The sequence below is a fragment of the Lissotriton vulgaris genome, chromosome 7, assembly GCF_964263255.1.
Source record: "Lissotriton vulgaris chromosome 7, aLisVul1.2, whole genome shotgun sequence".
Lineage (NCBI taxonomy): Eukaryota > Metazoa > Chordata > Amphibia > Caudata > Salamandridae > Lissotriton > Lissotriton vulgaris.
In genome coordinates this window covers 1025379709-1025407023 of record NC_141695.1, presented here as the reverse complement: position 1 = coordinate 1025407023, position 27315 = coordinate 1025379709, and the positions used below count along the sequence as shown (strand labels likewise).

General features: G+C 42.6%; 1 protein-coding gene across 1 annotated transcript; it reads left to right on the top strand.

Moving 5' to 3' along the window:
- LOC147702870 (deoxycytidine kinase 2-like) lies at positions 1 to 26914 on the top strand. The gene is made up of 7 exons (XM_086931451.1): positions 1 to 176; positions 1297 to 1412; positions 5089 to 5282; positions 7616 to 7763; positions 11528 to 11643; positions 13205 to 13304; positions 26243 to 26914. Exons 1-7 carry the CDS (start codon positions 83 to 85, stop codon positions 26267 to 26269), a joined length of 795 nt encoding a protein of 264 aa, XP_086787577.1. The 5' UTR covers positions 1 to 82; the 3' UTR covers positions 26270 to 26914.
- The last annotated feature ends 401 nt before the right edge of the window (positions 26915 to 27315 follow it).

The window sequence follows — 27315 nt, the reverse complement described above, 5'->3', positions numbered from 1 at the left end:
TCAAAAAAGCCGCAGCACTGACCGTCGCACAGCACTAGTGAACTGAGCGGTACGGTACGCAGGGTTCCCGCGCAGCACCGACATGGCGACACCCCCGAAAAGGATGTGCATCAGCCCAGTTTTCGAGAGCAGCTTTGAAAAGCGGTCCAGGAAGCTGTCCATCGAGGGGAACATAGGTAGGCCTTTAATCTTTACCTATAGCCTAATAATTTGGTTTGAGGTTTAGAAGGGGTCCAAAATTACGTACATTGTAGCTATAGGAGCTTCAAAAGCGTGTGCAGCTGCCTACTGTGGAATATAGCGAAAAGGTGTTAACGTGTTCGGTATTCACTACCACTTGTTCGGTTCCTGGCTCCTTTATTCCATTTTATTTTCGAAATTGTTTGCAGATTTACGCAGCGCGAACTCGACCCTAAGGTCACCTTTAACATGGGGAAAAAGTGACGCAATGGTGGCACAAGGCTTTCATAAATAAAGCCCTTCTTTTGCGCGATTTACAGGAGCACCAGTTACCTTACACAAGGACACGTTCTTGGAGTGCGTGCTGCCTCATATAGTTTGCGGATAACCGTACGCTGATCTGTTTCATGTTAGTTTATTAGGCGTGTCATTATGTAGCCTGCCCAGGTCGGTGAAAAGTGCTGAAGCAACTTGGCGCCAAACCAGCTGCGCGAGGCCACCTGTTGTTCCTTAGATTGCAGCGGGCCTGCAAATGATTGTGTGTGTGTGTGTATGTATGTATATCCACAACGCCGATTACTGTAAATATGTTTAATTATTTCGCCCACTTGCACCAAATAAAGAGTTCTGCCGCAACTCGGAAAAAAGTCCGCCCTCGCAGTTGTGACTGAACTGTGTGGCAGCAATAGTTTAGGCGCGCGTAGAACGTAACGGCGGAGAAATCGACTATGAATGGATGTCTACCAACGTGAAAAAACTAGAACTGTTAAACTGTTTTTTCAATGATTCTTCATTCAAAATACGAATTTTATAAGCTTCTCATTGGCCTAATTGTGTCCTCCCGTTTTAAATTGCGAGATTTGCACAGTGCGAAAAATCAAGAAACTCTTATGAGTAACTTGATATGTTCTTGCTTGTAATATAGGGTATATAGTTCAGCTGAATTTATTTATACAATTAACGCGCTAGGGTTTGGAAGTAATGAAATGCCTTGCCAGTTTAGAAACGTTAGGCCTTAACCATGTATGGGGAAACACCAAACATACCACATGTACATTGTTTCTGAAACTTTATGCTTGTGTATTCCTTTTAAAAGTCAATTTATATTTTCACTAGCCGCTGGAAAATCTACGTTTGTTCGTATGCTGGAGAAAGCAAGTGATGAGTGGGAGATTATTCCTGAACCTATCGCAAGGTGGTGCAACGTGCAAACAAATGAAGATGAACACGAGGTGGGTCGGCATACTTAGCTTTTTAAGTCTCCCTGTAATGACTCCAATTAAGACCTTTGTACTGCAAAGCGGTCCTTATTCATGCGAATTCATTTGGATCATAGTAAGAGTAGGAGTAGGTGGGAAGCGGCAGTTGTAAAATGAGAGTGCCCGAGTCTGTGCATCTCACAAACTTAGTTGTTTAAGGGCGTATTTATCAGCTCCATTCCCTTCCCTCACTGTAGGATTGGAAATCTATTATAGTACAGGGCAGTAGAAGAATGTTTTTCTGGGTGAGAAAAGGGAGTGTAGAAAGTCAAACTAATTCCTATGCAAATTTTCGCATTGTAATCTGCTCAAATTCACGGACATATAATTGCGGGTGAACTTTTGTGACTTTGTTTAAACATCAGGTGGCTATGTCACTTTGCTGTTCATGATGGGCTTACACCATTTCTCTATTATAAATCTTTTATAGTATTTGCATATATTAAACAGGTTAATGCTCTGAAGAAATGGTATTTAAAGTTGCTCAATGGTAAGTTGTACTTTTTTGCTTCTTTTAAATGGAACAAGTCGGTCTTTATTTCATGCTTCTGCGTATGTTTTCATATAAACTGGTAGTATTATCAACAGCCTCCAGCTGTCAAAGTTTACAAATATATATACACGTTTTTATACTGAAACCAGTCAGTGATGCACGCTGAACTCACAGCTGATTATTCTTAAAAGCACTCTAATAGTAAAGACTTTGCATCGCTGAATCGTATGCAATTTTGAATAACTTGTACATATTGATACATACCATGCCTTATTGGCAACAATCCTTTCACAGATCCATAACTGATAGCCAAAGGGTTTCTCCTGCACGCGGAAACAAAAATGCCATTACACCTATGCTTTGTCGACTACAGGGCAGCTTTTGACCATGTAAATCATAAGACTGGGGGAAACTGGCAAAACGAGGCATACCACAACCACTGCTGAGCTTGATAATCAACCTGCACATAGACGCATGGATTCAAATAAAGCTGGGTGATGGATTGTCCCTGTCGAGACTTGTACCAAATATGAAGGGGCTCAAACAAGGTTGTGTATCGGCCCCGACCCTTCTCTGGTTACTGATGTGAAAGGCTGACAGTTTGCTGGTGCATTTAATCACCTTGTCAGCATTGGTTTCTACAGGAACGTTGACAGAACACAGCTCTGGTAAAGCTTCTGCTTGGTGTTGACATCCTGAAGGCATTTCTGGCCTTATTCATTATGCTCTTGATGTCACTACCTGCCCCTCCATCATGTCTGATAGTTCTGCCTAGGTAGGTAAACTTCTGTCATGGATAGGTCGAATCCCTCCAACTTTATTGTTGAAGGGTTTGGGATGTTTAGTGGCATGACTTCTGGCTACTTCGTGTTGACCTTCAGACTCACTTACTCTGCCTAGCTGTTGAAGCGTGGCATCTTTTCCTGAATATGCTTGTGTGCAACAGAGCTAGGCTAGGTAATACACATAGCCCAGGTCCTCCAGTGTAATGAATATGGTTCCTCTGATCTCAGGCTTGTTGTTCAGTTGTGCATAGCATCACACATCCCTGTCTCACACCTGTTTTGTCTTCAAAGCTATACCCTCTACCTCCCACAGTGTAGGTAAAATTATAGAAAGCTCTTGATAAGAACTACCTGCTGCAGTATGCAATAGGCTCTCGGTATCTACCATGACATCCTCTGCTGTATATTGTCATATTTTCTCTAATTCAATGAGGTACTTGTAGTTGTCTCTGCCACTCTGTGCACCGACCTGTAATGTTACTCCGAGTAAGGATCTGATCAATTCACCTTTTGCCCTTGCGGAATCCAGCCTGTTCGTATCTTAACTGCTTATCTATGGCATCAGAAAAGGGCTGTACAAGGTGACGACGTTGCTCTGGGACGGTAAAACACCCCGCATAGCACTGAAAAAACTCACTAGGAGTTGGTACGGCGGCGGGATTGCTCTTCCTGACATCAGAGCATACTATTGGGCTTCCCAGCTTGTCCCGATAGTTCATTGGCTTCATGTTCCCCAAGAGAACCCAGCGTTTCGGCTTGACATGCATCTTCTGGCACCGGCTGGGATAATGAGCGCCTTGTACAATAAAAAGCACATTATCACCGGACCAACAGGGTGCACTTGGGTGGGAGGGAGTGATTACGCAGGCAATGCCACTGTGGGACACAAAGAAGTTTGGAATGCTGGGCAATACAAAGGGGTTCCTTAATTGGGACACAATTGGAATATCAACAGTAGGAGACTTGTGGCAGAAAGGAGTAGTTCCCTTCACTCATTTGCAGGCAACATACGGTGTAGCATAGACAGAACGATTCCGCTATATACAGGTTACACCTGCATTACAGTCCGTTTTGCCACCAGACACTAATCCTCTCCATGGGAGGGTAGACTCCTGACGGATCATCTTCAAAAAAAGGCAATCTCGATGACTTATAAGAAAATAGTTAATATTAGACCTGACCCCACGGAGACAGTCAAGGCCAAGTGGGAGAGCTAGGTGAGAGATATTGATGAGGTGGACTGGAGGGAGGCAATGTCTTCCCCTCAGGAGACTGCTATTCCGTCAAGGCTTCGGCTAGTTCAACTAAAAATTCTGCACCGCACATACAACACCAGGATACTCCTACATAGAATAGGGCGGACAGACACGCTGCACTGTCTGAGTGCGGAGAGCCAGGGACGTTCTCCCATACCATCTGGAGCTGCCCCAGGATAGTGGGATATTGGATGGCAGTGATGAGGACGTTCTCCCAGGTTACGCGAGTCAGTGTTGCCGGAACAGAGATGATGTCTGCACAATATTTGGGAACCAACAGACCTAAACACGACAGCTCAGGGCTGGGTGACTCTAGGCATGACTGTAGCGAAACGGAATATTGCCCAACGCTGGGGTCTAGGATCAGCCCCACTCTTACCCAGTGGTGCAAGAATATGGACCTGGCGATGGTAGCAGAAAGATCAGTTTATACACACCGTGGCTGTCCGAAAAAATGGGAAAAGGTCTGGGGGGTTGGAACACCCATCGGGAAGGCATATGTTAACCACTGCCTCCCGAGGACTCTGACTCGGATTCGAGTGTTTGAATACCCTATGCTGAGCAGACTGTTAAAAGGTGTCCACATGTACGGGGGAGGGTTACGAAGGGGAAGCATCCAAACGTGGGACTATAAGAAATGTAAAGACCACTGTGTGACTAATACTGTGATCTATTTACACGTCATGCAAATTGTGTTGTCATTGAAATGCTCTGCAAATTATTTCAATAAAAATTGTTTTTAAAAAAAAGAAAACTGTACAAAGGGTGATTCCATGTGCTTCGGTTCCAGTCATTTGTTTTTTTTTCTTTCCCTCCGAAATCGATGTAAACAATGGTTGGAGGATCTTTGCTTATGTTTCGGGGTCTGCCCTGAACATTTGTGCATCGTTTGTCTTGGCCAGGTTTTTTGTTCTTGGGAGACCAATGGGAGTGACTTTTAGTTAGTATGTCTTTAATGGTGCCATCACTTAGGTTTGGGACCTCCAAAAGCCATACATGTCTTTGCTTTGATGTTCTAGTGTAAATATTTTGTGTGACCAAATCTGTTAGCTTAAAAAGTTTATGAAACCGTGCTAATGTATAAAGACAAATGTTTGTTTTTTTACTCGTTTCAGGAACTTTCAACTTCGCAGAAAAGTGGTGGCAACTTGCTCCAAATGCTGTACGATAAGCCTACTCGATGGGCTTACACTTTCCAGACCTATGCTTGTTTGAGTAGAGTAAGGGCGCAGTTAAAGCCGGTGTCAGCAAAACTACAAGAAGCAGAGCGACCTGTACAATTTTTTGAAAGATCAGTTTACAGTGACCGGTGAGTGATGGCCTGTATTAACCTGTTGATTTCGATAAAGATGACTGGGCATCGAAATGAATAAAAAAAAATAAATCATGGGTATTCCTTGATTAACATTAAAACCAGCTGCAAATAAAAACTTCACCATAGACAGATTGTTTTCAGCTAACCAGGAACACTTGCACAAGGAGGATTCCAATTTCTGCTAAAAGAAATGGAAGAAACCAGAACAAAGGATCGCACATTTCCCCACACAGCCAGCAATTACAAAGACCATAGAACTACATTTTTGAGTTTAACTCCTAATGCAGGAACATTAGCAAGAAAAACTTGAGAAAAAATATTAAAATGCAAGAAAACATGACTCAATAAATAACCGGCCTTCAAATAACTCGAGGCCTCACCAATCTGCCATTTCAGTGTTGACGTCACTACAGAAGCTGGTGGTGCTTAGCACATCTGTTAGTCTGACCCAGAATGTTCCCTATTGTGTCAGGAACATTCTGCACACAGGCCATGTGCATCTGGACTAACCGATCCTTCAATACTGCTCATACTGTGAGGATCTTCAAGATCTCCAACCATCTGGTTGTTAACATCTCCACCATTATCAAGGTCCTCAACAAGCCCAAAGTTAACAACGTCCATTTGTCCAGTCCACCACTTTGCAACTTCCCTGCCTGGCCGATGCGGCAGACACCCAGGAGAAGGCACTCCTGCTCTGGAAGGCCAAACCTGTCTCCACTCAGTGTGACAACACCAGGTCAAACCAGAGCCGTACCGCACCAACCATCGGGCTACCGGACGCCCCGCACAAATGGCAACAGCTGCAGTCCAATCAGGATTCTCACTGCACCAGGACCAAGCAACTGTTAATGGACGTTGGAATCCCGCAGACCCACTTTGTGAGTGTCCCAGGTGACTTGATTTTTGTCCCTGCCAGCTGTTTGTCTCTAATCGCCTGGAGTATCTTTGCCTGACCTGAGTAATGAAGAACCGGCTGTACCCCCTTGCGACCCAAGCCCACATTTGGGAGCTCTGACTTGTCCCCAAGTCCCCCCTACCACCTCTTTCAGATGGACACCCCCCTACTGTAGCACGCCCGCTACTAACCGCACCAGCACCATGCTTCCCGCTGAACAGGCCAGCTCTCGAAGACTGCTGTTAGTACTTTAGACCTTGGCCCACCTATGAACCTAATTATAGAAGGTGAACCCCTAAAACAGACTTTACGTACTTGTATGCATACATGCCATTTCCTCCCATATGATTGCATTGTGCGTAAAGGTGAACAAATTCGAACATATTTTTAATCTATTTAACTCAAAACCCTACTTGCCTTTGAACAAAGTTCTTGGTTTCAAAAAAATATGTAAAGACGTGTTATTTTTCTAATTTGGTCTCAAATTTATTCTTTGAGTCTGATTATTGCCTCAGAGTACAGCAAATGTTTGCCACTACCCTCTGACCAGCTTAACTGCTTGCCCACACTACTTCAGAACCTGCGTGCAGTCCCTTGCTTACTGCTAACCTTAGTCTCAGAAAACTATTCCGTACATTTACACTGTTCAGCGTGAAACCGACAGTAAATGCTTTTATACTGTAAAATAGAAGCAGAGTCTAGGAGAAGGGACTGAAGCTGTTAAATATTACATAACAATACATCAACTGGTAAATACTAGCAACATACCATAAATGTATGTTGACATATGCCATTATTTTAAAGAAATTGTATCCTGTTTTTTTAATTTCCCATGCTGTCCATCTGCTCAGCTGCTAGCCTATAATTCATGAAAGAAAGCATGGAGAGTCACTTAAAGCGACATTGCTTTCTGTCTGTATTTATCTATAAAAATCTGTGAAAACGGTGTGGGGCCATAGACATAATCCACCATTCAACAGGAAGCACAGACTTTACACCTGTGGTGTGGGTTTGTTAGTGGCTGTGGATGTTCATGCAAGGAAAGTTAATGTGTGGCTTCATCCATACTCAGATACATAATGACAGCATACATAGTCTCATTGCTGTTCTGCCGCAATGAGTCTGGGTTTCCGTGCAACATGGGCTCGCCCATGCCAAAGCATGGGAACCCGGACTAGAAGTGGTGTGGCCCGATAATGGCAATTCTGACTTATCACGAGCTCCCTTGAGTGGCTGATATGAAAAGCCATAGGAATGTTATATTGGTGACATTGTGTTTAAGCATTAGAACATGTGCTTAATTTATATGGAATTGATTCAGTTCTCAATGCGTACTCTGCCAATGTTGCTCACAAACTATTGACACCTTTATGGGGAAAATATTCAGTTATTTTCCTAACATCCTCACAGTATAACTTTTGTGTTTTAGGTATGTGTTTGCATCCAACTTGTTTGAATCTGGGAACATCAATGAAACTGAATGGGCAATTTATCAGGACTGGCATACGTGGCTTTTGAATCAATTTGAGTCCGAGATAGAGCTGGATGGAATGATCTACCTTAGAAGTACACCTGAGGTAAGACTTTTTTTAATTTGAAAACCTGTTATTACATTGTATGCCTCCTTCTATATGGCACATGTGCTGCAGACCCCCTTCAGCTTTATTAAGCAGCAGGGATAGGGCTTGAACAGAATTCCCATAAACAGACACCAGCCCCTCACATCCTACTGTGTTTGTATGTGCATCCCCTGGCAGTGTAGATGTCTTTCCAGGTTCATATACAAATATCTATCACAGTCTTCCAGTGATGGGGGCTCTGTCTCCTTTCATAATTTGATGTCCCTTTTCGCTGTGATTGCAACAGATGCAAAAAGGCCCTGCTGTGGCTAGTTTTAATCTGTCAGGTGCCTAATATCTGATGCACTTTGAGTGTGCACTGGGTCCCTGCCAATCAGGTTCCCAGTGCCTGTGTTCTGTCTCAAAACTACCTTTGTTTTTACAATTTGCGCACCTCTGGCTCGCATGTTGCTCCCTTGTAAAAGGTACCAGTGGTACCAAGTGCCTTGTGACCACTCTCCTTATTTTGTGCCAGTATGTTTGTATGATCGGGCATTCCCATAACAGATGATAGAAGGGTCCCTTCTTGTCCACAGCCCAATATCAGCACTGCCAAATCGGTGTGGTACCGTCCTGGCACAATAAGTCTGGTGCAAAATCTTCAATTGAATCAGTCAGAACCTGGATCTTATCGCTACCTCCCTATGGCCCTGTATCTCTTCCACCCAATCCTCGTCATCCAATAGCCAAGATCGCCCTCCGATGCTGTCCCTAGTGGCCCTAATAGGTCTGCGGAGTTATTCATTATTTTCTTATGAACTAGTGATATCACTTTATTGGTCAACAAGTTTGTTAACAGACTATCTTCCATAGGGGATGCTTCTCAAATTCCTCTGATTCTTTAATGTATCCCCCCAAGGTGTCTCAGTTGCAAATATTTTAACCACTTGCCCTCCGCCACTTCAAATTCTTGTTGTAGTGTTTCGAATTTAATATATGCCTGCTCTCTCCATACATCGCCAAGTCTTTCCAGACCTAACAGTTTCCATTTACCCCCAGCTCTCCCACCTTACCAAGTAGGCCACATTGCCAAAGTGGGGTCATTTTTGTTAATATCCCCTCCCAGTCCAGGTATTTGTTTGCTGCGCTGTAGGAAAGTGGGTTTTCTGTTGCAGTAATCCTCTCCCTGCCACCCCCTCACTTTTTGCCAGACTATTGATGCATTTTGTCTTGATGTGTCGATCAAGTTCCCAGGGCCTGTGTAAGTCCCTTGCAAAAGGTACAATGGTGTGTGTGTGTGTGTATGTATGTATGTATGTATGTATATGTATGTGTATATATATATATATATATATATATATATATATATATATATATATATATATATATTATTATATACACACACACTGCCATTGCAGGCTGCGTGTTTTGGTGCAGAGAAAAGCGAAGAGCTGACATGGCACACATACTGGTGTAAAAAAAAAAATCCGAAGGTTCCCCCGTCTGGGGGGAGAACAACCCAGTGCACAACAAGATGGACCGAAGTCTTATTCCATAAGCAAAGTAAATCACAAGTCTATGTTGACCATTTCAGGGTTTAATCATAACGTAGTTGAATATTCTCATGTATTCAAATCCAAGATTGGTAAAGAAACCAAAAATGTGTCACTGCGTTATTTTAACTGAGCCATTGTAATCCTCAAAACATCCCGATGCATTTCGGGCGGGAGCCCTTTGTCAAGGGATTACTCTACAGAGAAAATAAAAATGACCAGAATCAATCTGATGTCCATTACATAATATTCAGAAATCCATACTGAGTTAAACATTTCCAAAAATTAAGTGCCTAAATAGCGGTGACGGAAAACCAAAAAGGGTGTAAAAGCAAAAGTGATGGAACAATAAACCGTTCAAGAAAGTCTTGACAATCTCGAGGTGAGTATATGTGTGATAAAAGCTTGAAGTACAGCAAAGGGTGGGTGCTGGATAAGTAGAGGAGAAAACCGACATTGAGGACCCAACCCGAAATAACGTGAGTTTGTGAAGAAACAGATAACGCCTTAACGTGCAGTCCAGTGTACGTGTAAAAAGTCTCCCGTGGAGTACTTACATGCAAGCGATTACGGAGTGCCTCGCGGCGTGCCGGCAAAGCAGTGGTACGAGTGAAGCGTGTTCTCTTGGTGGTTAAAACAACAAGTGTGAACACAAAAGGATGGAGAACCCGGTGCGCGTCCTGCTTGATTCTATAAATAAAATGCAACCAATTTGTTACAAATAATTGGTCTGAATTCAGTCTTTGAGTGTGTGGTAATTTCTTGCCTAAGTGTACCCCAAATGCTCAACACTACCCTCTGATAAAGCCTTACTGCTCGCCCACACTACAACAAATAGAGTACAGTATTTACTTTTACCTCTAAGCCTTTAGGGATCCACTGGACTCTGCTCCCTATACCATACTGTGGTATAGTGTATAAGGAGCCAGCTTTCTACATACATACCACACTTTTTTATTTTTAACCAATGTGTTAAGTGGGAGTTCTTCAACCGACCGGTATCATATCGCAGGGGAAGGCAAGTGGGGACACCAAATGTGCCCCCAGTGCAGACATCAAAGCACTCTTGAGTGCACCCACCCAGCCCCAATAGACCAAAGCCTGTCTTGGAGATGCTCACACATCCCTGTAAGAGGAAGCCTATTGTTAAGCCTTCCCCTGCTAGAACTTGGCTCAGCAGCATTTGTGCAGTCTTGTGTCTGTGGTTGGCAGCATCCATTTTGTGATGCCAGGTTTGAGAAAGATGGTACAGAGTGTACCGGTGTTGTCCTATTTCGCCCTCTAGGAGGGTGGAATCATACCTCCCTGCCAGTTACTGGCAGGGGAGGTATAATTCCAAGGTGTTTGACACCAAACATGACAGGTTTCTGTGCAGCCATTTTAAAGTTAGCATTTACCGCAAGGTTATAATGCACTTGAGAGTATATGGTTTGCTGCATCATAGAACAACCCCAGATTCTGAAGGCTGCAGAGGGACCCTGCTCATGCAGGGGCACTCTCTCTCTCTCTCTCTCTCTCATAAAACCCAGCATCCTGCCTAAGGCCTGCCATAGGGGTGACTGATAGGTTTATATGTGCGGTGATGTGGGTAGATATAGTGAACCTATATCTAAGTAAGGGGTGCATGCACCACTTTACACAGGTTGCTGTAGCAGACCTGTGGTGTCAATTTGAGTGGTCTCTCAGGGGTGGTACAATACATGCTGCAGCCCCTGGGAGGCCTCTGGGGTACCTATGCCCTGGGTACATATTATACCATATACTAGGGACTTATAAGGGTACCCCGGAAACCAATCTGGAGTGTACCTAAAGTACATGCAATCAATTTAGGGAGAACGTAGATAAACTGGGGTGCTGATCAGCAGGATTCCAGCCAGACTAGTCTAAACACCAGGAAAAAAGTGAGGGTAACCATGCAGTCAGATTCCACCTTCCAACAAAGGGCACAGGCACTGATGTCTAGTTAGCAGCCTCGGTGCATACACAACTGCGTTGATTTTCAGGTTTAAGCTTTACTGTGAAGGAAGCTGTTAGAGATTTATTTGTACTCCGCTTTATCTGTGTGCGCGTCAAACTTTTTCAAATGTAAGTTTAGCAGGGTGTAATTTCTTTACTAGTTATTGATGAAACCTAATGTAATTATTTCCACAGTGATATAATTATAGAAGAAATTCATGAGAAGTCTTGGAATCTAAGCTTTTGTTTTCAGTTATTTTTTTATGTTTACAGAAATGTATGGAACGTTTGCGCTATAGGGGCAGGGAAGAAGAGCAGGGAATTGAGCTGGAATATCTAGAAAAACTTCACTTCAAACATGAAATGTGGCTCCATTCAAGAACCATGAAGTAAGCAAACTGATGCTAATTCATGCCTGTGTTGGGTTTATTTGTATATTTTTCGTTTCATGTGTTTTCTGAGCGCTCTGTTAAATATTTGCGGGAAACGCTTGTTAATGGTATACATTTTGGGGAATTTTTAAGAATCTGATCTCCATAACTCAAGGTGAAGCACATTCTTTAGATCAGTCTTGAAGGTCCTCCTTGACCGCTTTAGATAATTCAGTGTATTAAACTGACCCAATAAATATTGTTTACAGCATGCAATCAGTGACTGTACCCTTCAGGTATTTAGAACTCTAACCCCCAGACTATTGTACAAGTTAAACTTTAATTTCTCACGAAGATTTGGGAACTCAAATCTGGTGCCACCCCGGTGTGCTCTGCCAACCATTTTCTAGTTAAAGCATTTTAACCCCCAACATTTGAACCAGCAAGACGCATGAAATGTATGAATCCCTATGGGGCCGTTGGGTCTGGAGAGTCGAAGGATCTCAAGTGACTGAATAAAGCCATCACATATTCACTCTTAACTCCATAAGAGTCCAAAAACCAGAGCCGTCTGTGCAGCTAGGAATAATACGAACTGCTCTCCTGCTGCCTGAGCACACAGTACCTGCACCTGCAAAGGCTGTGCCCACTTCACTCAAGTCTATAAGGCCATATAAATGATGTAAGAGTAATTATTCCTAGCGATTGACCACTGTTGTGAAAGTTCAACTTTAATCTAAGTGCTAGTGGGAAACACCTTCACTGACCACCTTGGAAATCTGGGGACCCCATGTTAAGGGCCCGCTGTCTTTTAACAAATTGCTTACTTGTAGTACAAAAATCAGGTAAGCTCCTTTTTCTTTGGGTCAGAATGTTGGGGAAATGCAATTTTTAGACAAATGGCCATCTAGCTAACTGTAGTTACATGAAAATAGCTAGAGTTTTAATGCTGCTATGACTAGGAGTCATGTGTGCAGGCAAAGTTTAGGAACACCTGTATCTGCTTGTAACAAAATACAAGTTTGTGTATTTTGAAAAAATTGGCGGTGACAAAAGCCCAGATGCGTGCAACAGAATTCCTCCTTAGTGATGCGTGGACAACACAGGTGAAATGTTAGTTATTAAACCTTCAGTGACTAAAGACACCTCGCTGCATATTTCAAGCCCTATACAGTATTTCGAATTTTACCTATATAGTGTTTTGAATACACAAGTATGCATACTCCTGTACATTTTTTTTTTTTTTAGACCAATTAGAAAATTGCATTACCTTGCATAAGAGTTTATTTTCAGACCTGTTTAGGTCTTTATATAGCTGTAAGTTTTGAGTAACCATTCTCATCAAGATGAGGCAGCTTTTCAAGAACCATCATAAGTTTTGTTATTGTCTTTAGTCTACAATGGTTTTGCTGTATCCATCTCTAGTGGGTTATGACAGCTGTTTATAGCAAGCCTATTTTTCCCTTAGCTCCTTGGCTGTTTGTCCATCAAGAAGCAATCTCATCATAATATGTAGTTTGGTTTGTGAATGTTTGGGACCTATTCGTAAACCTTTTTTTTTTTCATTTGAATTTTTTAGTGTTGACTTTGAAAACCTCCGGGATATTCCAATCTTGGTCTTAGACGTTAATGAGGACTTCAAAAATGACCAGATTAAACAGGAAGATTTACTGGAAAAGGTATGTGGTAACTTTTGTGTCTTGTTTGGTAAGGCTTATAACTAACACTATCGCGTGCATAGCTAAGCTTTTGCTTGTTGCTGTACTGAATTGAAGTACGTTCTGTAAGGCCGAGGACCCCAGCTTGTTCCCCCTGTGCATTCCTTTTTCCTTTTTTATGAGTTTTTTGTCAGCATACAAAAAACATTATACAGCCATCATCCTAAATAAATAGGGGTAAAGAAACAGACAGTAAAAATAAAGAAGGAAGAGCAGCCAAATCGAAAACAATAAATTATGAAAAAACAAACTTGTGACAGTAATACATATCCACGTTTAAACTTGTTAAGAGCCTAACCAATTGACAATCTGCTGCCATAGCTGACTCCCTTGCCTTTTTTTCTTGATGCCCTTAGTTCTATAAAGCGCCATCTCTAGACGGTAGGTTGCGAGCAGCCTAGTTTGCCAATTGACAAAAGTTGGAGGCTTGCTATCTAGCCATTGCGATGTAATGCATAAACGGTACATGGCCATACAAATAAATACAAACCCCTCCTCAGCAGCCGTCATTACCCTTCCTTGACATCCAAAAATCACCCATGTGGATGTAAGCTGCAATGAGATTCCCAGACTTCCCGTAATGGTCTGAATTTCTTTTATGAAATTACAAAGTTTGGGGCATTTAAAAAACATATGGGATGCGTCAGCTGCATACAGGCCGCAACGATTAGTTAGTGCCTCTACCAGAGTTCCATTTTGCCAGTTTCCCCGGAGTGTAATAAAGCCCAAAAATAGACATGTAATGCTGGCTCTATAAAGGGCCATTAAATAATACATTAATCACGATCTCAATACTTCTACTCAAATTGACCCCTTCCATGATTAATTTGTTAGCCCACTTTACCTCATAGATCTCTAAATCATCCTTCACATTGTCCAAAAATAAATGGTAAAGGGGGCGCATTTTAAATCTAACAGTAAGTGCCTCCATAATCTCAATTTTCTTTAATATAATCTCATTTGAGTTTTTTTCCGCTCACAGTAACTATGCAGCTGTAGATATTTTAAAAAATCCCCTCGGAGCAAATTGTATTTCATTTGTAAAAATTCAAAAGAAACCAATTGTGTCCCCTGAAATAAATTCCCTAAAAATCCAATTCCCAAATTATGCCATCTTCCCATGACGGAATCCCCAAAAATCCCAGGTAACAAAGGGCAGTTTTGAAGTAGAGTATTAACATTCAGATTCGGGCCAATACCGAACTTCTTGGTTTTCCTCCAAATTACATATGCAGCTAAGGCAGCCTTGAATTTGTTTTTTTTATAGTAGCTCGACTCGATGATACGATTTAAATATTGTTTAGCTTCTTGTCCCAAAAGCATCTCATAGATTGAGGGAGCCACAAAATCGGGAGTAGGATCTATCTGTAACAGTAACACCCCCATATGCTGCAGTATGGCGATCCAATGGTATACTTGAAAATCGGGGATCCCCCAACCTCCTCTCTCTCTAGGCAGGGTGCATCTGTTCAAGGCATGTCTGGCTCGGTGGTAGCTCCAGAGAAACCTTGAACACATTCTCGCAATACGAGAAAAAAAGACCGCAGGTATTAAGAAAGGAATAGCACGGAATACATACAAGAACTTGGGAAAAATAAACATTTTGATATTACTACGACCAAAAAATGAAAGATGCAAGTTGTTAATTCTTTCCAATGTTTTATTGGACGAGGCGATAATCTGGTCAAGGTTTATGGATACAATATCCTCAACTTTTGCTGAGATCTTAATACCCAAGTATGTTACCTCAATCGAGTGTGATATTCGTAGGGCGGCCGGCTTGGGAGTGAATCACCTGGGTTTTCAGCAAGTTTAATTTATACCCAGAAAATCTCCCGAAACATCTGCCGCCTCAATGATTCGGGGTAACGGCGCTGCCATGTTTGATACCACGGCGATGTCATCTGCGTGAGCAAATAGTTTATTACATCGCGTACTTATCCAAAACGGAATAATTCTTCTATCTGCCTCCATTGTAGCTATAAAGGGGTCAATATATAAAGTGAAAAGCAAAGGGGAACAGGGACAGCCTTGTCTCGTTCTCCTTGCTATCGCAACCTCCCTTGAGACATCACCACCTACTCGGATTACTGCTGTTGGATGGGTATACAGCGTTTGTATAGCTGTTATAAACTCAGACGGGAATCCCTGCCAAACCAAAACCGCCCACAGGAACCGCCACATGACCCTGTCTAATGCCTTTTCGGCACCCAACAGGGCCACGTCGACGGGTGAATTACTAATCTGTGCCCAGTCAGTATAGATATAATTCTTCTAATATGGTCCGTGGTGTCTCGATGTTGGATGAACCCATGCTGTCTAAGTGAAACTAGTCCTGGAATCAGATCGTTCAGCCTGTTAGCAAGAATTTTTGAATAAATCTTACTGTCTGCATTCGGTAATGAAATAGGTCACTGTGAGCCCATTTCTGTTTCTTTTTTTCCTTTCTTTTTAAAGATTACTATCATAGCTTTGGACCAAGAGTCCGGTGCTCTACCCAAAAAGGCCTGCTGGCATACTTCCAGCAATTCCTTCTGTAATACGTTCCGAAAAATTTGATAAAATTCTAGGGGGATATTGTCAGGGCCCATCGCTTTCCCCTGTGCTAAACCTAAAAGTGCTGTTTCTACTTCAGGCCAGTCCGGAGGTCCGGATAGAATTGCCCTATGATGATCTGACATTATGTCTGACACTAATGATCGGAGATATTCCTGCTCCTCATCCCCACTCCTTCCCAAGTCCGGATTACTATATAATATTTGATAAAATTCTTAATGCTTGAAGTACTCCTGTCTTCGACTCTTGCAACCTCCTGCTCATGTCTATAATTTTAACAATATCCTTATAAGCAGCCCTCTCCCTAAGCCTCTTTGCCAGAAGTCTCCCGGTGTTTTCACTGTATTTATAGACTTCTTCTTTATACTGTGTATATTTCACCGCAATCTGATCTGCAATGTTGGAGTAAGCAGATGCTCTAGCAATTGTAAGATCTTGTTGGGCCTTATGGATTAATTCTTTCCCCAGACCCCGGGATATTATATCAGCTAGATTATGTTCCTCTGTGTAACCTGTACGAAATCTTGTTGACATTTGGCCATCGCTTTCTTATATTTAAATTTGGAGAAGCTGAGAGTTTCCCCTCGGACAACTGATTTAAATGTATCCCATACTGTCTCCTGAGAAGCCGTGCCTTTATTCATATTAAATTCCTGAATATGTTTAGACATGACGATACTCCTCGTCAGCCAAAAGTTTCGGGTCAAAAGACCAAGTTCGCGGGGCTACCCGCTGACCACACCATAGTTAATTCTAAAATCACCGGATTATGATCCGAAAGCACTTTCGGGTGAATCACAATATTAACTTTAGTTAGTAAAACTGCGGAAATAAGAAAGTAATCTAGGCGCACGAATTTAGTGTGGAGCAGAAAAAAAGTATATCCAAAATTATCGGGGTATAATGTGTTCCAGACATCATGGAGGCCTTGTTCTAACATTAATACATGCAAGGCCGTGTACATTAACATCTATCTTCCTATATACCTGTGATTTGATCTGACATTCAGATCCGAAGCAATATTTATATTCAGATCCCCACACACCACCACGGGTTGCGGCCATTGCGCTAGTTCCACATTAATAAAGCTCAACTCAACATCATCCAAATTTGGCCCGTAAATGTTGCAGAGTAAACGTGCTGTGTCCAATCCTAACTTTTCCTATTGCCCAACGGCCCCATTTATCTGCAGCAGAGTTACTACATATGCCTACTCCAAGTTTCATCAATATAGCGACACCTCTTTTCACCCCAGTTTGTCTAGAACAGACTACCAAATTCTTCAAAATACCCCTTTTTGCCCATGATACATGGGTCTCTTGCAGGCATAATATATCAATCTTTAATATTTGTACAATTTTGCCAATACCTACTGTTTTTTAACATTAAGGCCACATATATTCAATGTGCATATTTTAATTTTCCTATCCATCAAACTTTTTTCAGCAAACTTCCCCGCCTTAGATAATACTGACTCTGCCATACACAAGAGAATTCTCAGGATAAGCATTACTCTTTTTTTTGCTTCAATCTTAGCAAATTGTCTGTGCTCTGATGCTGACTTTTCACCCACCACCACCTCCCTACCCTACCCACCCCACCTACTCTCATCCTGAAGAACCCACCCGAGCCTTGAACCCCCCAACACATGAGGCCCAGGGACCGTCAGTCCCTGCATAATATGGACTACCGTGCCCACCTCCCTCCAGGTCCGTCCGGAAAAAAACGAAGGCCTAGACCGTTAATCATTATACTGGGAAAAAAAACTAGACATCAGAAAAAAAACCTCAACCCCAGAAACCAACTCATTTTAGATTACTCTTTCATACAACTACATAGTTTCCAGGTATTCTTTAGCCTTAATTTCCGATACAAAAAATTTAGTTTGCCCCTTAAACAAAACTTTAAGCTTAGCCGGGTTCTGCAAGTATACTGCCGCCCCTTTACTCTGAAATCCAGACCTCAATTGCCGGAGGTGCCAGCGCTTAGATACCGTGGCTTCACAAACATCTGGTCTTACAAAGAAACTACAGTCTTTAGCCCTGGCTTTCTTATCTGGACGAGCTCGAACAAAAATGTCTTCCCTGGCAAAAAAGTTATTAAAGCAGACTAAGATTGCACGTGGAAGTACGTCTTCTGCTTGACGCGCCTGTTTCGTTGTAAACGGGAAGCGATGGGCCCTTTGAATTTCCTTTGTCCAATCCCATGTTGTCAGCTCGGGAAAAGCCTCTTGTAGTAGTTCAGCCACAAATTTCCGTGTATCTGAGCCCTCTTTATCCTCCGGAACCCCTAAGAAACGTAAATTGTTCCTTCGGCTGTGGTTCTCTTACTCTGCTAATTTATGGTGAAGATCGTCCTGGTGCGCCTTGACTAGATCTAGCTCCAATTTTTGAGTACCCACTTCATCCTCCAATACGGAAATTCTGGCCTCCGTTTCCGTGACACGGTCCGCTGTCTCAGCACAGGTCTTTATTGCTCTTCTGACGGTATTCTTTACTTTGCAACATGTGGCCTGTGTCTGTAAATTCTCCGCTTTACTCTTCTCTGTTTCATCATAGTTTCATATATTGTAGCCAATGTTATTTCCTGTGGGGCAATGCTTTCCGTTTCATTCTCATTTTTGTCCAAGACTTCCATCGCCCTTTCTTTATCCTTCGGCTTATCAACAAAACCATCTTCTTTATTCCCCTGGAGTTGCTGTGCTCTTTTCTTGCGCTTCTTGACTGTTCCAGTACTGAGGTTTGGCGATGTTAGACTTATCCGGAGATTCTCTGGTGAGGAGCTACCCTCACTGAAGTCTACCCAGTCTCGACTGACATTTGTGCTCTCGTCTGAAGGGTCCGACATGGAATAGACTTTCTCGCCCACCTCCTAAGGAATACTCGCCGCCTGAACAGCTTCAATATTACATGACACTGCCTCCAAGCATATTATCTCAAAATATGCCCCCTGTGCATTCCTAGTGATTGCCCTTCAGGCCTCCCCTCCTTAATTACCTCCTTTGCCTAACATCCAGATTGTTTTATTTTCAACAGCCACTATAGACTGAAGTCCCTGTAGTATCAATCAAAGCATTTGTAAATCGCACTACTTACCCATGAGGGTCTCAAGGCGCTATGGGGTGGGCGAGTCGCTGCTTCTGTTCGAAAAGCCAGATTTTGAAGTCTTCTGAAGGTCAGTAGGTCTTGGGTCTACCGTAGGCGGATGGGGGGGGGGGGGGTGTTCCATGTCTTGGCGGCGAGGTGGGAGAATGATATTCCGCTGGCGGTCACTCTTCGGAAGCGGGTGGCGAGGGCGTGGTCGGTGGAGCGGAGCTGGCGGGTGGGTGTAGATGCTGAGTCTGCTGTTGAGGTACTCTGGTTGTGTTGTGGAGTGCTTTGTGTGTGTGGGTGAGGAGCTTAAAGGTTATCCTCTTGACGGGAAGCCAGTGCAGGTCTCTCGTGGGGTGTGATGTGGCTGCGGCGAGGGATGTCTAGGATCAGGTGTGCGGAGGCGTTCTGGATGCGTTGGAGTAGTTTCAGGAGTTTGTCCGAGGCTCCTGCGTAGAGGGCGTTCGGTAGTAGTCTGCTGCTGACGAGGGCCTGGGTGACCGTCTTTCACGTTTCGGTGGGGATCCACTTGCAGTAGTCTTATCACTGTATATGGACTGAAGCTCTTAACGTTATTTTTTTCCTTGAAGCACTCAGTTTCTTTTGCCCTTTGCATTTTTGGTTTTTCACTACCTTCTGACATATTCCACAACACCCTGCTTCAGGGAACCATACTTTCTGGGAGTACAGCTTTCTTGGCAGTCTTGGGCGTGTTTCAGCAGCTCCTACACTTACAGCTCCGAGACAAACACTTCCACTAGGCTAGATGTTAGCCTGTAGAGATTTCAGAGGAGAGTAACTCTAGACTTGCTGTAGGTCTTATCAGTGGCATTCCTCTCCAGTAGATGTGGCTGCTACTGTATGTTGGTAACTATGTAAACAGCTGTGATGAATTTCACAAGTGCATTTGTGGGGTGTGTTGTCTGAGTGCCCATCATGATCTGTCCTTCCTCTAGGAAAACCGCTCCTTGATTCAGTATGTCTCGGCTGCAAAAATTCGTTCTGCGTGGGCTTTTTTTTTGTTTTTTTGTTTATTGGCACTGCCTAAAATGTTAACACTAGCGGTAGAAACAGGGTATCAGTGTTCCTACAGTTCAATGTAATATTTATTGGTCAGAACTGTACATTCACATAGAATTGGAATAGCAAAATAAGCATTTGAAGCAGAAACGGGGCACATGGACTACATCGCTTTGCAAGATAAAATTGGCTTTTCGTAGGTCCCATAGTCTTGGGTTTCTTGGCTTAACCTCTGGCGTGGTAAGTTGAATTCTTCTAGACTCCGACCTGTCCTGATTCAGCCATTCGTCCATCAAATCTGTTATTGCCCAGCAAGATTAAGAAGTCCAATAGTTTTATAAGGCAAGCATCCAAACTCCTCAACAGGTCTAGAATAGTAACTTTAGTGATTAGTTCCAAACACTAACTCACAAATGTGGACTGAATTTCGATCTGCCTTCACCAGAAAACCCATTTAATTCTACATCTCCTCAAATCGTTCTCTGCCATTTGGGGGGCAAATTCAATGTTATATGCCACAGTCTGACTTGTGTGCAGTATATTTAGTGTGTGTATTTATGCAGAATGAAAAAAATTGGCCAAGGTGGCTACCTGCCGATCACCATTTTTGCCTTCATCCACTTCCTTTGATCAGCCTTCTGTCCTTCAGCTATACCTGTGTGTCTAGGGTGTTGACCAATGATCTGTAGTTGTTTGTACAATGTAATTAAACTAGTATATAAGAGGGATACTAGTCTGGGGAAGCAGGCTAGGCCCAGGGGGCCTTCTTCCTAGCTGTGTGCAGCTTGGGATCCTAATTGGATTTTGGTCCTAGTTCTGGTGTTGTCAAACTAGTGTGTGAGTGTACCTGTCCCTTCACAGAAGTATGATCCTGCACCTATCCTGTCTCAACGAGGACATGCTTGGTGCCCCTCCGGGTCTGTCATGGGTTTAAGACCTAGAACAGGGGTAGAAGCGTAATATGTTTTATCGCTCCAAAGTTGTGACAACTTTTTTTTTTTGTCTGTGCCAAGAGTGATGGACTACTGGCCCATATGCACTTGCACAAATCCTATCAGCCTGTGTGTGTGTACGTGTACATACACATACACAAAGTAGGTTTAGTCTGTAAATCCCTCAGCTCAACCCTGGGTCGCTATGGCACTTGGCAGCAAGGCTTACACAGAGGAACAAGTGTTGAGCATTTCAATTGCTCCAAAACAGATCAGGAAGAAATTGACATCATGCTTATCCAACACCAATTTACAAAAATCGACTTTTTATAAGAATTTAGACATTTAAACGAAAAAGATCCACCGAAGGGCTACAGAGATGTAGATTTTACCAGCAATAATAAATCAAAATAATTTCACTCTACCGCGAATGAGCCACAAATTGTACACTTAAATTTTTTCAAATCCAACTTAGGCGAGTATTAATCCAGTCATTACAAGTACTTTGGATGACCAACTCCATCAGGGAGCTAGTTGGGGGACAAGCAAAGTCCTCAAGAATCTTTACAGACACAGAAGCCATTCCAGGCACGTTATTCGTTTTGCAATAGATTCCTTTAGAGTCGCCCCGATGCAAGAGATGAAGGTTGCTCAAGATGCTCTAAGGAGGCTGTGGAAGTGACGTGATCAATGGTTTTGTTGTAGGATTCCTCGGTCCACGAAGATGGTGAGGGGGTCCCGGTTGCATGGTCTATGTCCCAAGAAGTCCAGTCACCCTTGGACTACCAACCCTTCCTGGGTTGATACTTTGCCTTCTGAGTTTTCCAGCTACACTCCAACAGCACTTCAGGGCTCTGAACTCTAGCGCAACTGGGTGCGATGTTATGTTATGTTATTAAAAATTTATAAAGCGCACGTACGCCCGAGGGCTTCTTGGCGCTGGAAAAATAAAAAACATAACAAAGGGTGAGTCTGCCGGAAGCGTTATTTCAAGTAAGCTTTTGTGAAGAGGTGAGTCTTGAATGCCTTTCTGAAGGCAAGGAGATCTTTACTCTGTCTGAGGGCTAGTGGCAGAGAATTCCATAAGGTAGCTGCTAGGAAATGGAAGTCCTGGTCGTCAGTGCTGTGCAGTGGTAACAGCGTGAAGACTTTGGGCTACCAATTTGCCCCAGCAGACTTCTTCAGCCATTGTGTCCCCATGCTACGAACAGGCAAGTCAGCTGGCCCATGGAGTTGTCTAGGCTTGACTGGTTTCTTGAGGCTGCTTCTCCTAGAGCAGAAAATGGGAGACTCCATCTCTTTGCTGACCACCAGGTGTAGTCTTCATCGGGGCAGCCTGCTGGTCTCTTGATGAAGCAGGGTAGTCTTTCCTTGGTCCTTCCAAGTCTGTTGTGGTCTGGGTGCCCACTTATGCTTTGAAAGTGCACTCTGAGTAGGATGCGGTTGGTAGTCAATGGGTTACCAGGTTCCTTCCCACCTAGTAACCACTTCTGTGGGGTTTGGCATCTGGCTACCCCAGGATGTGCCATTCTGCCCTCTCCCAAGATGGCAAGATCACTTCTGGTGTACGGACCACCCTAGCTCACAACAGAGGTGTGGCTACCTCTGGGCCACACGGGCATACAGGTTTAGCAACTGGTTTCCCCTCTCTGCCTCTCATGCAAGCCTGTCTGCCTCAACAAAGGGTGACCAATTACCCTGCCCCCCCCCCCCCCCCCCCCCCCTTCCAGTTCCACATCTGCCCTTGGTGGTTTCACCTCTGAAGCCTGCCTTTTGGGGCTTACACCCAAATGACTTCTGCAGGAGGCATGTGTTGCCTCCCTGGTCTGCAAACCCTCATTGCATTGTTCTCCCTTCTGAGAGCCGTTGTCGCATATCTTCAGGAGGGGTATAAAACTATCTTGTGGTGCAGGCTCCCTGTGTCCCCAGAATGGCACAGGAGTTTTAAGGTCAACAAAGTGGCAGCTTCACTAAAGTTGCACACTGCAACAAACTTGTTATACAAGTCTGGCTTAATGTAACGAGTTGTTTGATACCTTGGAGTGCCTACTTAAGTCTCTGTTCTGGAGTTGGCACAGCTGAGGGGACAGTGTGTAACCTTGTACTCCAATTAGGCGGACGAGTCTTTCCATAGTAAAACCCACAAGACTGCAGTTTTTTACTATCTGGACATGCAACCTACATGTTTTGTCTGTTTTGTGTTTTAGGCTCAATAGGCCTTCCAGAGGGCTGACTTATACACATTTACATGGAAAGTGGTGGCTTTGCCATTGCTTTCAATGACAAATTTGTGCTAAGAGTGCAGGACTACTCTACCAATTTGCAGTAGCAGACTTGTTTTACTTGTGGCTCCTTCAGGGTGGTACAACCAATGCTGCCAGCCTTGGGGTACCGCTCTATCTTACATGCCCTGGGTACCATGATACCATATCGTAGGGACTTACAGGGTACGTTGGCAATTGCAATTCGAAGTCTAGGGCCATGAAACTGGCACTGAGATCTGGTTAGCAGAACTTGGTGCGCTTGAGTCAACCAACAGCATCAGTCTAACAACTAGGAGTGATCTTACAAAATTCAATTGGGCCTTTTTCTGAACAAGGAGAAGCCACGTCTTACTGAACAGTCATTTTGTGGATGGGGTGATGGGACTGCAGGTTCTGTTGTGCATGGTAAAGGTGATCCCCTTGCTGGATTACACTTTCAGTTGTCTGACAGCCAGGTGCAGAAACCCCCACACTTCTGTGCTTCCATTGTGGATACTCCAGACCAGAGACTACCCTGCTTTGAGAAGCATCAAGCTATGCACTGTATGGAGAGCATCTTAAAAAGAGAACATGTTCATGGGTGTATCCTGCCACTGTTCTCTTGTGAGTCTGAAACAAGGAGCCACACCAGTCTTTGCACCAACTTCTTGATCTTTTCTGTCAGTGTATTTACCTTTAGGTCTGACCTATTTCTCAGATTAAACACTCCTTTTGCTCTTTTTGTTTTATGGCTCATATCTTAATACATGTAGAGCTAAAATACAGATTTACTGATCCAATGTTGGAGTTCCATTGTTCAAGCTTGTCCAACAAGATCTTTTCATTTTGCATGCTGGTAGTGTCAGGATATGGCCAGAAATACGAAGTGTTAGAATACAGCACTGTCTGTTCAAACCTCTTTTCGATAGAATAGATGCAAGATTTCATAGTGCCTGTAAATAAGCTGCAGAGCTTGACTCCAGATAAACTACGTCCTATTTGTCAAGGCCCTTACAACTAATGCTAAAATCTTGTAGTTCTGTGTAAACTTGTTCTTTTTCGGGGGTGTTGGAGGAAGAGGTAAAATTATCTATTCTAAGATTAGTGTCACACGTTTTCATGGTTCTTCAGTCCAGAAACGCATGCACCCACTTAATTTAAAATGACACCATGATTGTTGTAGCTAAGGTGTGGCAAATACGTTGTCTCCACAATTGTTCCATGAAAAGTAATTTCCCAGCTCTTCCTGGTGTGGTGGGCTAGGTCTTCCTCGACAGTCCCTCACCTAAACCTATTCAAATGTCTGACTTGATCTTGTACAGGGAAAAATGTGTACTAGATGTATAGCATCCTAGCAAAGTCCTACTGAACTGTCAATTTGTGTATTTGGTAATCTGTAAAAAATAAATTTCTCCTTGGTTTTCTTAACCCAATTTCCCACCACTCATTCTCATTTTATGTCATTCAAATAGATATAGAAGATAAGCAAACAGCAAAGCCCCACAGTAAGGGCCAAGAAACTGCCTAAAGTAGAAGTCCATACAAATTTTATTAAATGTTTTTCTACAATAAAGATGAAAAATATATTCTATCATAAAATCTAAAACATTGGTATCTAGTACATCTCATCAATATGATAAATAAAACAAAGCAAGCATTCTCGGATGTTCCCTTCTTTTGATAGGGTACAAACAAATATCTATTAACACTAAATCAAACCCACAGAGAAACAGACAGTTCAATTTGTCCTAAACTGTAACACATTCCTAAAAAGGACAAAATATTGACTGGAGCCGATACACACTACTTTTGAAAGTATCTGAGCCAGTCGATCACCGAATTGTGTAAAAACTTTACGCAAAGTTGAACTGTCTGATTTTCTTTATGTATTGACTTCTACTTTGGACCGTTTCTTTGAGCTTACTGTTTGGGCTTTACTGTTTGCTTATCTTCTATATCTGTTTGAATGGCATAAAATGAGAGTGGTGTGAAATTTTGTGTTTAGAAAACCAAAAAGAAATGTATTTATTTCTTGTTAAGAGTACCCCATTCTCTTTGAGACTCTTTTTCTGCAGATTTGGTCATCTGTGACACTTGTAGGATTCTGGGAAGTGAGAATGATCATTCTTAGTTGACTCCGAACAATACTCAATGGTTTGTCCAATAAGAATCCACATCCACTCCAACAATGAATGGTGTTTCCCTAGAAATGGAGGATGATTCTACTCTACAAAAGCAGTACCATGGCAGTGGGAATTGGGTAGGGAAGAGGATATTCAATCCAATTTGGTATGCGATTACCGTGTATGGATTGAGAATAATTACCCTTCATGGGGGTATTTAAACCCTGTGGGTAATGTGTCAAATGTACCCTCTAGTATCTTTGAAAAAACATATATAATACAAACTTTTATTTAAAATCATTTCAAACCCAAAGGCAGGAGGTTTACTTGGATTAGCCAGGTGATTTATGAAATTAATTTTGTCTTTTGGCACTTAGAGGCTCTCGGCAAGCAATGATCCACAAGACTGAACCAGCACTGGTTTTTATTTTTGTAACAAAATACAACCACTAAGACATCCCTTTTTTTTTTTTTCTATGTCCTTTTTTCTTTTTCTATTTTTGTATTATCTGGAGCACTGTTTGTTTTATGGTATGCACCATCTATAATATTGTATCTGTTGCATTGATCTCACTAGGAAGATTTTGCATTTATATATGGTAAAGCTTGAAGGCAAAAAAGATTAACTGTTACCAGCGAAAGACTGCTAAACTTTCAACAGAATGGATGAACCTGCAAATTTGATATTTTCGAAATGAGTTCATGGATGTGATCAGTCTTTGAAAGTGTTAATGAAGCAGTGCCCTTGCTCTCAAGGGCACTACCGTAAACCGGGTTCAGCCCCAAGTTATGTATGTTGTGCTCTTGGTGGGTTTTTTTTTTTTTTTTTTTATTCCAACCAAAACGATTGTTAATCATAGTGATCCTAATCAATGTCAATGTATATGGCATCGTATGCACCATGTTGTGTAATAAATTTGGTCTCCTGTTTTGCAGGTCAAGATATTTCTGAATTCACTTTAACCTCTGAAGAACCTCGCCAAAGAAACTTGTCTTTTGAAACTCACTAAAAGCCAGACTGTACAAGAAAAAGCAGTCCCTAATTATTGCACATATTTGTATATATGTATTGCATTTTAAGGTTTTGTATGAAATGAATACTGATGAATTGGAATGTCTAAATCGGACAAAATGTTTATGGTGCTATTTTATTGTAACTTGCTGCTTTGTTTTTATGTATATAATGTTAATTTTAAGGTGACCTCCCTGGAAAAGAGGGCGGATTGCATGAAGTTTCCCCAATACACAAAGGCCAATGTCCTGCCTTTACTCCAAAGCACTCCAATTTTCTGCTCTCATTTACACCCCTGTAAGTGTTACGCTACAGCACCCATGGTACAGATTATTTGAACCATTTTGATGGGCTACTAGATGTGACTGCTCATGGGTGTTTGTTCCTCCTTGTAGGCTGGTGGGGCAGGCGAATCCCTGCCTCGTCGGCTTGTACAAGACTAACCCCCTTAGCTCCTTTCCTGCAATCTCTAAGAACCTAGATTGTTGTCTTGGTTGTAAAACTTTATGCATTAATAAGTTGGGTGTCAAGACCAATCCATGACGATCGGACTTGATTGTTTTTAATAAAAAAAAACTTTTTGGTCAACTTTTTAAGTTTGCTTCCTTTGTTCTTGTAATATGGGTTTGACAAGTGATGCACTCTGGAGCAAGTTTTAAAGTCATTGGGTAGCTCTTCCACATCTTACTGTTTTGATCTGAAACGAACAAAAGCTATAATCATCACTTGGGAAACACACTGTCTTGTAACAGGTGTGCAACTAATAAGCCCCAATATTAAAAAACCCTGAAGATAATTTCCCCACTAAGGACTAAACTGTAGTATGTCCCTCTGCACAATTCAGTTGCTGATGGGAGTGTTTTTCACTCAATCACAGAAATGACTTTCTTTTGCAGCAGGGATATCTGACAGTCACCATGCATAGTTGCTTTGTTTCTCTGATGTTGGCTGAGGTTTTGATTCTTTGCTTCGTAAGAATGTAGCCTGAATGATGGCA